We start from the raw sequence: 13,309 nt of genomic DNA on the forward strand, positions 1-13,309 counted from the left end.
TGCTGAAGCAACGTTGTTTGAAGACTGGGTTTTTTGCTCTGAAGGTTCACATAAGAAGAGTGTCCTCGAGACAAACTCAGTCCTTGTACATCCCCCTCCCAAGACAGCTTGTCTTGTGCTGTTCAATTAGCGGCATTTTCAAGGATGCCAGTCCGCAGCTTCTCCCCTGGTGTGGCATGCCTGTGGGCTGGGTTGTTAAGGAGAGCTGTGCTTTTGTGTGTTGTGCCATGTCCCTCCACTCCGGCTGGGTATGTTACGAAGTGAGTATATCTGTGCGGCACCTCATATCATTCTTGTTTGTTTGTTTGTTTTTTCCAGAACACTATAATTACACATCTTCAAACGTAAATGCTGGCTTGCCTCTAAATGTGGCGCATTCCTCATTGTCAACTCCATGTCATGGCCTTCAGACATCAAATCCTGTCATTTCAGTTGTCCCATCGACAAACCATCCTTCTGGTTACGGAGGACACATCGACGGCGGGGCCTCCGAGTATTACCTGCCGCCAAACATCAGACCTAATGGAGCTCCAGCGCTGGAGAGCCCTAGAATTGAGATCACTTCTTACATGGGACTTCATCATAACAACAACCAGTTTTTCCACGATGAGGTTGAGGAGGCCATCCCAAACGCCAAGCGCTCGCCTTCCACTGCCACTTTGAACTTACCGAACATCGAGGCGTACAGAGACCCATCCTGCCTGAGTCCAGCGAGTAGCTTGTCTTCCAGAAGCTGCAACTCGGAAGCGTCTTCCTACGAGTCCAACTACTCGTATCCATACACTTCCCCCCAGACCTCTCCATGGCAGTCCCCGTGCGTCTCTCCGAAGACCACCGACACCGAGGAGGGCTACCAGCGCAGCATGGTGGCCTGCACCTTGCTCAGTTCCCCGAGGCACTCTCCGTCGACGTCTCCCCGGACGAGCATCACGGAGGAGAACTGGCTGGGGGCTCGCAACTCCAGGCCTCCGTCTCCCTGCAACAAGAGAAAGTACAGCCTCAACGGCCGGCAGACCTCCTACTCCCCACACCACTCCCCCACGCCTTCTCCGCAAAACTCGCCGCGGGTGAGCGTCACAGATGAGACGTGGCTGGGGAACACCAACCAGTACACCAGCTCCGCCATCGTCGCCGCCATCAACGCCCTCACCACCGACAGCACCATAGATATGAACGACGGGATTCCCATCAAGTCGAGGAAGACCGCCATCGACCACACCCCGTCCATGACTCTCAAAACGGAACCGGCTGGCGAGGATCACGGGACCATATCGCCCTCTGCCGATTTGTCACCGGAAGACTTCTCCAGCTTTCAGCACATCAGGAAAGGAAACTTCTGCGAGCAGTACCTGTCCGTGCCACAGCATCCCTACCAGTGGGCCAAACCAAAGTCTCTGTCTCCGACATCCTACATGAGGTAAGGGACCCCAACTTAGAGAGCAATCCCCATAATATCTTTACTGCGTGGGTTTTTTTGGTTTTTTCCTCCTTCCCCTTCCTGTCTCTGCTTCCTGCCGAATCTGCCCATCCACTCATTCCACTTAGCTGTATCTCGTGATGCACTGCCTCTGTTGTTGGCGTGGCGTGACCGCGAGCAAAGCCTTGAAGGGTTAAAGAGGCTGTTGGAGGAGCTGGCCATGGGTGGATTGTAACTGGTTATCTGGTTCCTGCGGGATGAGCCCCAGCCCGGGCCGTCTGGAAGTGGGGTATTCAGATGCTCGTCAAGCAGCAGGACAATTTGGTGCCATCAGACCTGTGGCTTTACTTAAATGGTTCATCATGTCTCAGTATGTTTTTATTGCAGGACAAGGAGATGGTCTCATTATTGTGGCTGTTACAGGGCCTTTTACATTTACGCTTCATAGACAGTGAATGCAAACAGAATAGGAATAGCGTTCTTTTGCGCATCATTTCAGCTTTTACTTCACTTCATCTGAAAGCTGCTTATCAATCTTCTTTTCCTGTCTGTGTTGGACAGTGATTTTTCCCCCCTTCCTCACCATTTTTATGTTTCAGGAAGAAAACCTTATCTGTCAGCTGATAAAATACTGGTCATGTTTATTTATCACAAGGGGACTCCGGGTAGGAAGCACCACAGAATAGCCAGAATTTGAGTTACATCCATTGCTTTCTCTTTCAGTCTCAGTTACGGTCTTTGTTTTGCTTCTGAAGGCTGTATACGCAGAAGCACGTGGTGCAGGAAAAGAGTTTGGCTTTCCAAAAGTTTGCAGGCTGTTCCCAGTCCCTGGATGTGACAGCCACCCCCTCTCCTCTTCCTCCCCAAGTGCACCTGGCTTCTTGCTTTTGACAGCAAAGCTGTCTTTCTCAAAAAAGAAAGAAGCAGGTGCGTAGCTGAAACGTTTTAATTAGCGATACGTTCCCCGGCTCTCAACCTTGCTGGTCTTGCTTTTCTCCAGCCAGCACCTCTCTGCCACTGTCTCCCAAAACTGAGACCGAGCGGTCCGTGGCCCTTTGTGTAACAGCACGTAGTGCCATGGTCCCCTTCCACATCGTTTTCCTCCTCCTCCTCCTCCTCCTCTCTGTGTTGCCCGGGCTCCTTGCAGGACCCTGCCTCAATTCAGCGCTGGGAAATGCAGCAACCCCTTTGGGTCTGGCCGAGCCATCCAGAGGTAGGGACTCGCTGCCTTTTGGAGCAGGGATAGAGACTTTTTAACACCAGGCAAAGCCTTCAGAGCCTTCCCGCGCTCTTAAAAAAAGCATTTTACGTTCTCCCACTGACGTGCCAAGTAGCCCGCGGTCATCAGAGAGCCCGGCCCTTGGCTTCTGCGCCAGGGGGCTGCTTCTTGCCGAAGGCTTCAAGGGCAATAATGGGACAGTTTGACCAAACAGGCTTTTATCTTTCCGTTTTGCTGCTTTGCTGCAGCCCGTCAGGAGGCACCCGGCATGCCTGTGCGCTAACGCAAACAAGAAAGGTGAAGCGTACAAAACGGAGCCCCGCTACGTTGTGTATTTAACATTTTTTTCCACTGTTTTGGTCTTCGGTAAAATATGTTTCCTGGTTCGCAATATGTTTCCATGTGATCTCATTAACTCGTGCTCTAGGGCAGTTGGAAGTTACTGTCGAAATGTGATTTTAAGTTATTTTACCAATCAGATACACTGACGGTGCTTCCTTCCACCAAAAATACCTCTCGTTTTATGTATATGAAAGCGCTGGGCAACTGAGCACGGACGTCAACAGGATCACAGCCTACGCAACAGAAACTATGTTATTTTAAATCTTTCCAAAAAAATTGGTTAAGAATTTGTCACAACAGAGCTGGATTTTTTTCCTGTTATGTTACACATCTGTTCTATTTCAAACGCGAGGGCTGGAGGGGTGGGTTCCAACAAACAACTCGGGCTCCAAAATCTACCCGGTCATAATGATTTCGAGATAACCAGATTTGATTACCTCCTCTGTCTCTTCCTGAATACGCGGTACAGTTTTCATCAAAAGCCTTGGAAAATCACTGACGCCTTTCCCTCCCTCTCCTGCATTCCCGTCGCTTTTGGGGGCAGGAGGGAGCGGGCTCCGGCAGACCATCGGCCGGGTGCTGTCTCCTTTCCCGGGGTTTTATAGTGGGCATCAGCCTAAAAGGGAAGCTGCTTTTCTGTGTTCTTTCCAAAATTGCTGATGGTTTTCATTCGTTGTCATTAAAGCTCAATCCGCTTTACGCTTTCTGAGTCCTGGAGCAAGGGAATAATGAGAGTATATAATAAGAGTAATAATAATGCCTGCCTTAGCAGAAGCACGGTCTTTCTGCGCCCTGTGCTGATGAGGACCGTGAGCTCGGAGGCTCAGCCCGCTCCCCAGGCTGCGGGCTCTTTGGAGCGGGTTCGGGCTGACGCGTCCCCCTCAAGGGCTGTGAACGTTCCTTTGGATGTAGGAAATATTTAGAGACCGAGCAGAGGTTTTTTTCAGGGGAAGCTTTGGCACAAACCCCAAGGTAGCGATGGGAGTCGTTACCTTTTGCGGACCAAAATGGGTTACCTGAATGTACCGACCTGCCTCAAAACCCACTGGAGGTAAATCGTTTCGCGGAGAGTCAAGAGATGGTCTTTGTGAAATTCTGCTTCAGGTCTTTTTTTATGTCAGTATTTATGCATTGTGCTGTCTCGCTCAAATGCAAGAAGTTTCTCTCTGTAGTCCCTCTTCTATAGTTAACGTAGGAAATAGCTTAAAGAGAAGCACTCTACCAGGCAGTTACTGTACGAGCAGGTGATGCTCTGTGTTTCTCAAGCCCTTGCTGTCGCAGTTGTGTTCCTTTCTGGGACGTTTCTCCATCGCTCCTCAGTGCTCTGTAGTGCAGAACCTCCCACGGGGAAAAATGTCAAAGCCAAAATGGAAATACAGGACTGGACTTCTGCCCTCGGGTATTGGGGCAATGTTAGTGACCATTTCCAAAACTAAAATCCCATTTGTATTTTTTACCCACTCATTGACATGTCCCAAATCATCCTGCGTTACAACAAAAAGTACAGGCGCTCATGAAAGTGCCGGATTTCTGAGTATCTTACACATTTTTAATGACTTCCTCTTCAGCTGCTGTATTTGACTAAACAGAACCTGAAATTTCCTAGAGACAGTTTCTTACTCATCAAGAAGTAATGCATTGTAGTTATTTCAAGTGTCATCAGTTTAATCCAAGAAGTGTGTTGGCCTGTAACACTTGAATTTTCATTAAATATAGTGTTTTTTGGGGGAAGGGGGAAGAGAAATGGTTGGGTTTGTTGGTCAGGCGTATGGCGCGTATGAGGTCTACCACACCAAAAAGAGCTTCCAGGAATAGACACCCATTTCCAGGTGGCTTATAAAAGCTCCCTACTGTATTTTCTTGCACAGTTTATTTTTTTTAACCGTTGAAAGCCACATTTTTCTTCAGCTGCAGTCTCTTTTTTCAACCTCAAAAATATCCGTGTATGTTCTTGACCTCACAGACACAGGGTCATGTAGTTGTACATGCGGAGGCTGTAGTTTGCACCCAGAGAATGTGCGGCTGGGTACCTCTCTACCAGTTGCAAAAGCAAATTTGGCTTTTATCTGCATCAGTGGGCTTGTTTATTTTTTGTGGATTTCTTGGATTTGACTTTTGTGACTGTGGCAGTATTAAACTCAAGCATGCAAAAACCGTTCATTGAGGCCCCAAACCATATGATTTCCTTAAAAATCGTGATTTTAAAATGTTGCGTATTTTTTCCTCCCTTCTTTTGATTTGTGGACCTTTCAGATGCTTTTGATGGGCTTTTTTTGTTTGGTTTTTTTTGTTGTTTTTTTAAATATATCTTTTGGTCCAGATCGTGAGGTAGAGGCCAACGTTACTTGGCAGAAGTTGAGTTTCTCAAGAAATTGGGGTTTTCTGAAGGTGGAAAAGGGCACCAGCTGTCTTAAGATGAGCTAGTCACTGGCGCAGCAGCTCCGGATTTGCTGACCGGTGCGTTCATGGCAAACTTGCGCGTTCATGGCAAACTTGCATGTTCATGGCAAACTTGTGCTTTTATGGCAAACTTGTGCTTTTATGGCAAACTTGCGTGTTTATGGCAAACTTGTGCTTTTATGGCAAGCCAGAGGAAGTTCCTCAGACAAAGCAAAGGCAGGGCTGTCTGGGCAAGACCCAGGGAAATGGGGACTTGTGGCGGTGACCATCTCCTGGGACTCGTTAGTGTTAATTGAGGGGCGGGGGGAGCGGACAGGGAAGAGCCCGCAATGTCTCTAACCTTTCTCTCTTTCCTGCTGTATTCACGCTGGATGGGGATGTTCAGATGCTTCAACAAGTTCGGTTTGCCACCGCGTAGCAGCGGCTTTTGACTACGTTAGGTCGCTGTACCATAAAGCCGAAGACCGCTTGCAAGCCTGTCTCGGTAAACTGATTTTTTTCTGTTGGTTGTATGTTTGATTTAATCCTCCCCACGCTTTCTCCTGACTGTTTTTCAGTTCATTCAAACGCCCCTGTGAGCGTCTTATTCATGGCCTTCCCTCACCAGCTCGTTTTAGCACGGCGTGATTCTAAATTCAGAACGAGCAGAGATGCGATGCCAGCCACTCGTTATCTCCCTTCCCACAGCAATAGTTTCTTGTTCTTTCTCTAAGCCACCAAATGCAACATTTCCCATGCAAATCGATCTCTGAATGTGAAGTTTGAGGACAGTAGCGTTAAGTGTTATCTGGGAGGATGATGACGACTCGCGTTTTCAGACTTCAGCGTGAGGAATTCCAGCGCGCCGCGTGCACTCCACGGAGGAGCTCCTTGCTCCGCGTGCCAGCAAAACACAGCCAAGTCTGGGGTGGGACGCAGCATCTATTTTAACAGCTCACAGCCAGATTGCTCAATTGTCAGACAGGAAATTAAAAAAAAAAAAAAAAAGAAAAAAGAAAGCAAAATCTACCTACGTTAACTCAGGTGAAATATACAGCAGGTATATTTTTCTGACCACAGTCCAGTTGGTGGACATACAGGCATCACCGTTGTTTTCTTACTCCTCCAAAAAATACACAAGAATCTTTAACAGGCATCCGCTTCGATGTGCGACATGGGTAATAAATAATAAATTGTAACCATATTTGCATTTGGTGCACGGTTGGAGCAGGGGCAAGCTAGCAGCCTGGTAAAAGTTTCAGCAGCCCTGTGGTTTCTCTAGTTTATGGTTTTGTTTCTAAAGGAGCACTCACTGTTAGAAAAAAATCAGTGTAGTGCAGGGCACCCCGTCTCAGCCACGCTCCTTCTAAGTGACTTGCTTGGGCAGCTCTCTGGGGCGGATGACTCCGTCCTGTGGTATTTGGCCAACGCGCAGGGTTAGTCCCCGTGCGAGACCGACAGTTATTCTGACACCTTTTGCACAGCAGCCTAGTTAAGGACAAAAACGTTTGCAAATCTCTTTTTCGAGGGGCCTTGGGCATCTAGTAGCTCAGAAAGTGTAATGGTAGTTTAATTCCCAAATGCGTAGCAGTTGTCAAGATGGGGCTTAAACACCTTTGCGAAGTTGAGTCGAAGTTTTTGGCTTTGTTTCCCCCCTGTCTATATTCCAGTGTGCTGCTTAGTATCTTTTTTTTTTTTTTTTTTTTTTTTTTTTTTTGGTAACTTGATAAATCTTTCTGCTAAAGGCAGAAGTCAGCCAGGCTGGATAATCTGTTTTTGATTTAATCATATTGTGTATCTGGTGTATGCAAAATAAATCACTATTCATCTGTTTTGTAATCTGATTTATGTAGGACGGAGTTACACTGAGCGAGTTTTCTGCAGCCTAACACCAGGTTTTGTGAACCCGCCTTGAGACAACCATCCCTCATTACAGCAATTAGGGCGACTACAGTTAGATTTATTATGGCGTAGAAAGGAATGGGACAGGTTTTCAGTGGGTGGAAAATTCAATCTTGAGGGAAATACACTGATGTAGAAGGAAGACTGCGTGAAGATCTTTTATTTCTCTTCTTGACCCCCGTGGAGGGGCTGTTCTCCCCTCCGCGTGGTGCTGGCTAGATGAGGTAGTTTGGGCCTTTCCAAATTGATAAGGTTTATTTGCAGCAACCAGATTTGATTTTACCACTAGACCATTTGCCTGGTGACTTTTTCCTTTAACCACGTTTAGCCGGAGGAAATTAAGTGCATGATGAAGATAACCTAACATAGGAAATAGCTCTGACAGCCCCAGCCTGTGACACTGTTAAATGCATCACTCTGCTTCCTTTATCAGGAAAACTGCCATTAATTGTCAATTTATAATCGGGCAGGTGGTATTTTGGAATTTTGATGATAGATTGTGGGCTAACAGCAAACTGTATTTTTATTTTCAGGCTTTATTTGAGAACATGAATTTTACAACTTAATTATACTGACATTTTCAGGTGCTGATTTGAAAGGGGGTTTGGTGGTTTTTTTCTCTGTTTTTTAAAGAGATGTAATTAGCTATGGAACTATTACTTACTTCCACGTATCTTAAAAAAAAAAAATCCCTCTTCACTTGAGGGCTACGTGCTGCTGGTCAGAGTTGTCCTTTTTAATTAAGTGTTAAAAATTTCTAATCTGGTAGATGTTGTGTCCTCAGAAAAAAAAAAGATGGATCAAGTAAAAATTTACTTAAAACCAGAAACATCTGTTTAAAAATGTGTGCTGATCATCACCAGGAGAGAGACAGCTGTTTTGCTCTGCTCTTTGTCATCTATCATTAGTCAAATATGGTTCATCCAGAAATTTTTTTTTTTTTTGAGACTTTTTCACACTGAAGGATGTGTACCTAACGTGCTAGGCAAAGAACAGTGGCTATATACAATGGCCTGTAATTTTTTGCCATCTCTTCGCTCTTTGTACGAGTGTCTAGTAGCAGAAGAGCTTCTTCTCGCCCCCAAGGTGGGCCCTGGCCATTTTGGGGGAAAGGCTTGCGCAGGAGCTCAGAAGATGTAGCGTCCTGCCTCTAGCCAAGGCTGGGGCTCCCGTGCTTGGGGGGGAGGTAGCCAAATTCAGGATTTGTCCCTGTCTTGCCTCTGCGGAGAGTGCCCCGCTGGCTTCTGCTGGATCCAGATGTTCATGGGAGCTGGGAGCCCTCGCTCACAGAGGCAACATCTTTATTTTGGGTGAGCTCCCATTTGGGCTCAGCTGGGAGCTGTGTGGCTACTTTCTTCTCTTCCCCCTCTGTTAGTTTTGAGGATGCTCCACGTCCCGAGGGCTGGAGAGCGGAGCAACTGGAAGTTTGGAGCCTGCGACTCGCCAGCAAGCTGTGCTGGGGTAGCAGGGGGTGCCCAGGGGGGTCAGGGTGGTCCTGGTCCTCACCCAGGGCTGGGACTTGGTGGCTCCAGCTGACCCCTGTAATGCGTGTCTATAGGCATTCGAATCACGCGGCTCAAATTCATAAGCAGTGAAGAAGGATAACGCAGGGGAAACTTAGCACCATCTGAAGTCCCGTCGGTGTATATGCACACGTGCACTAGCAGATATGAGTTAAATATGCTGGTGATGAAGGGCTGGATAAGCTCTTTAAAAAAAAAAAAGGCAAAACAAACCAAAAAAAGCCGGTGCAAGTGGTTAAGGTCTCTGTCCTGCAGTGGGAGACAGCAGGGATGCTTTGGGGGATGTGAGAGCTGCAATGCCTGAGGAGCCACAAGCGCGCTGGGTTAGTGTGTGGATCGCTGGGACGGAAAAACGGAGTATTCAGTCTCCGGCTGGATGCGTGCTTGTAATATCCCGTGTGGAAGCTCTTCTGCATCCTTTCCCCCCCCAGCCAGCTCATCTCAGCCGTGGTTCAGGCTGCTCAGACTCTTCCTTGCACCAGGGCTCTAGCAGCGAGGTGGGCAACCGGTAAATCCCAAGCGGCCACCTCCTTGCCGGCCGGGACGAGAGCTCACTAGCCCTTCAGCTTCCTCGCCTGCATGCCGCGGCGGGACGAGCCCTCTCACCGTGGCAGGTAGCCCCGGTCCGTGGTGACAACAAAGGGTCGAGGACCGTGATTTTCTTCTTGCTGGTCGTCTTGTCGAGGGTGATGGGAGAGATAATAAAGTTTGATGTACGAGGGCAGGGTAGCGTGTTGCGGTTGCACCGTTTAACTACTTGTAAAGGCTTTTGAAGGACACCCGGCAAGGAGAATTCACCCAAGGAAGGAATATACGCTACACACAAAATTAGTGTTTTCATCGTGAAGCTTTTTGCTTCGATTTTAAGATCAATACGTTTGTCTCAGGCCTACTGTTTCTACAGTGCTTGTTTGTTTCTTTTTCATTCTTTTCAACCCAAAGCGTCAACTTGGCATTTCTTACAGCCAAGCTCTCTTGACTATTTTCAGTGTGGTTTTACACTGGAAGTGGGTTTCTAAGAATGACGTTTCCCCACCATCGCATGCTGTCGGGCCTGTTTGCTTGCGTGATGGTAATGAGTCCTTAATATTTTAGTTAATTGCAGAGTCAATACAGGGCCAGAAGAATGAGCTGGATTTTCTTCGGGCTTGCGCGTCATCGTTAGTAGGATTTGTAAGCGAGTTCTGACTTCAGAGCTTGCTCCCTTGCAGTGCATGAACCAGAAAGGGATCGGCTTCGCTTTGAGGCTCTCTGACGTGTTTTGTGTTGGGAAGTAAGCCGGGAAAGGGCTTTTTTTCTTCTTCCCACTCCCTGTAAACTGAGTAGATTTGTTGAAATCCATTAGATTCATTAAATGCAGACCTCCTCCGGAGCTGGTTTGGCATTCACTTTCACAGCAGAAATCCTTTTCCTTCAATTCCTCTGCGTATTTCTGCCTACCTTTCCCCTTTTGGTTCAAGAATCAATATATTAAGATATTTGTAAGCTGTGTCTTAACATTTTTCCATTTTGTTTACAAATCGGATAGCATCTGGGCCATCAGATATGCTCGACCCATAAATCTTCATAAAATAACCATTACCTTTTGAATTACTTATGTCACAGCGTTATCCATATTGATGAAATTTTAAATGTAAGATGGTGAAGGATGAACTGCGAAACACGGTCTCTAAAGTAACAGTGCTGGATGCTTGTGGTTTGTGATAGTGTACTTGACGTTAATTTTTAATACGTTTTCCTTTCCATTATAGCCCATCCCTGCCAGCCCTTGATTGGCAGCTGCCATCTCACTCAGGACCTTATGAACTGCGTATTGAAGTGCAGCCGAAATCCCACCACCGAGCTCATTATGAGACGGAAGGCAGTCGAGGGGCTGTGAAGGCATCTGCGGGGGGCCACCCTATTGTGCAGGTACCAAAACGTGTAACGAGCAGCACGGGTTGTTTATCTGGGCGCTCTGTGGTGAGCACCCTTTCCCCTCCAAAACCGAAAAGTGACGGGAGATTCTCCCTGTCCTCAAGGATTACTGTGGGTCAGCGCGCCTTCGAGCGTATTTTAAACCGGACAGACCGAGCCTTTGTTAAAAACAAGGCAAGAGCATCCACTTGCTCTTAGCAACGTGAATATGGCACAAGCGGTTGCTGCTCTGTCCGTGTCCGACTTAGCAAGTGTTCAGCTGGCAGGCGGTGACCGTGGACCTATCTGTGCAGTCAGATTCCAGACATGCAGTTTATACTGAAATCAGCTGGGGACGTGCCTCAGTACATTTAGTCCTTAACTTGCGGTTGGATCTAATCAGAGCTGTGAACACATGTTGGAGGGCAGAGCTGTAGCAGTAATGTGGAAGTATGTTGCTGGTTTGGATGCTGCAGTGAATGCTGAGCAAAGAGAGGCTTTTTGAGTTTCTTCTGTTTAGTTCCTTAAACCCTTCCAGCCGCTCTGGAAAGCGTCTGAGGTCTGAATCTAGTTTCATGAATTCTACCAAACTCTTCAGTTACTGTACATAAAGCATTTAATTCAATAACACTGTAAACTGACCCTTAATTCATTTATATGACTAGCCTCATTCATTTTTAAAGGACTTTTCTCAGGAGTGGGAAGAACCAGATTTAGCAGTTTAAAACAAAACAAAAAAAAAGTAGCGGGAGAGAGCCAGCTGTGCCTGTCCCTCCTCAGCTGCTTCTTTCTCACCCAGAAGTTAAACTTCCAGCCCCTTCTGTCGGGGTTGTGACCCCCTGTGCGGCAGATCCCAGGTTTTATCACCACCGGGGTGCCGTGGGACCCACGGGTGTCAGGGCACTGGCTGCGGGAGGGAGGCAGGCACCGCTGCCGCGCTCGCGCAGTTTGGGTTTGTGCCACAGCAATTCGTGTAGGAGCAGCGGCTTGTCGGAAGACGGGGCGGCTCAAGATGATGTACGGACCACACGTGCAGGGCTCGCGCGCGTTTGTTTATTTGCCGTAAAGCCCTGTTAGCAAACACGTCGTTCGAAGGAACGACGCGAGCCCGAGACGACGCTGGGCAGGGAATGCCGCTGCGGAATTAGTGTGCTGCTGCGGCAGCTGAAAAAGGAAAGTGAGGGGAGTTGTCAGCAGCGAACACAGTTCACTCTTTAGCTCTGCCAAAACTCATCAGTGACATGGGATTATGGAAGTCATCTGCTGAAAGACGAAAGGTTTTAGCAGAACGTTTGTGAGTGATACTAAAGAGGGCTTTGTGGCAGACACGCTTGATGACAATTAATACCTACTCTGTTTGTGGCCCGATGCAAGGAAATGTAAATGGGGAGGCATCGATTCGCAGCGGCCAGCCTGGCGTTTAAAGTTTCCTACGTGCTTTTTGGAAAGACTGAATGTGATGCCAACATTTAATTGGACTAAATGCGTCCAGACATTTCCCCTCTCATCCCCTGTCCCGGTCTGTTGGGAGTGAGCGTGCTGCTTCCAAACACAAACAAGTGTCAGAAGAGAGGAGAGGAGAGGAAACTGCGGAAGGGCACGAAGGGAGAGGGGAGGAAGCAGCCAGTCCTAACCCTGTCAATTGGCTCTACCGGTTTAATAAGGATTAATGTATTTTTCAGTCCTTTTATTACAACCCGAACATCCTTTTCTCCAAAAAGAACAGAAACATAAAGAGGGCCAGATAAAGCTTCTCCATGCTGACATTGCCATCCCGGCCAGAGTTACCTGTTGGAGGAAAGACTTAAAGGCTTCTGACTTAGACCAGGGTTGGATGGATGGATGAAAAGTACTTCCAAAAAGAAAGAAAGTACCTATAAATACATTTTATAAGAGAAATAGTAAGTACTTCCAAATAAAGAAGTATTTTAAAAACAAAAGTACTTATAAATAAATGAAAGGAGGAGGAGGAGGAAATCTACAAAGTAACTTCTGATAAATCAGTGACTGACAAAAGCTGTAAAACGCATCTCTGAATCAGCGTATTTCCAGATACTGCAGGTGTTTTGAGTTAGGTTTGATTCAGTCCACTGTGTTATACAGAAAGGAGCCCAGCTTCAAAGTTCACACCCAGATGTAAGCTCAAACAGTATGTGAGTGTCTTCAGGTGAGAGATTTTGAATCAAGCTTTTCCCTCTAATATTTCCCAGAGTTTTCAGTTGTGTTGACTCAGGGAAGCCCCTCGTAAAACTGCTCTGACCTCTTGCACTACCCTTTTGTGGGCATCCTGCTTCCCAATCCAGGAGATTTGCTCATGCTAATACCTCCACATATCTGCAGGGCACACTAAGGCAGAGGAGAAGTAAATCCAAAAAGCATCCGCTGCTCATGGCACGGTTCCTCAGCAAAATTGCCGGGAGGTTGCTTTCTCCGCAGCCGGAGCATGTTTATCTTTTTTTTCCAGGCAACATTAGCTTCCTCGCTGATGCTCCGTCTCTTCTTGTAGGAGGTGGAAGGTCTGAGAATCAAAGGTTTCTGAGACGAGCGTGCTGGATGAGGAGGGCGGTGGTGTAGGAGGACAGGAGTCTCTCGTGGGTGTGATATGAAGTCCAGGGTTGGAAACCAAATTTT

General features: G+C 47.3%; 1 protein-coding gene across 6 annotated transcripts in view; it reads left to right on the forward strand.

Annotated features, from left to right (window-relative positions):
• NFATC1 (nuclear factor of activated T cells 1) overlaps positions 1-13,309 on the forward strand; it is a 114,813-nt gene that overhangs the window by 8,882 nt on the left and 92,622 nt on the right. For all 6 annotated transcript variants that reach the window (XM_069809232.1, XM_069809233.1, XM_069809228.1 and 3 more), the window contains exons 2-3: positions 319-1,417; positions 10,534-10,693. In XM_069809232.1, coding sequence (XP_069665333.1) covers positions 319-1,417; positions 10,534-10,693 — 1,259 coding nt within the window. The remainder of the gene's footprint in view (positions 1-318; positions 1,418-10,533; positions 10,694-13,309) is intronic.

This window comes from Haliaeetus albicilla, chromosome 21 (assembly GCF_947461875.1).
Source record: "Haliaeetus albicilla chromosome 21, bHalAlb1.1, whole genome shotgun sequence".
Lineage (NCBI taxonomy): Eukaryota > Metazoa > Chordata > Aves > Accipitriformes > Accipitridae > Haliaeetus > Haliaeetus albicilla.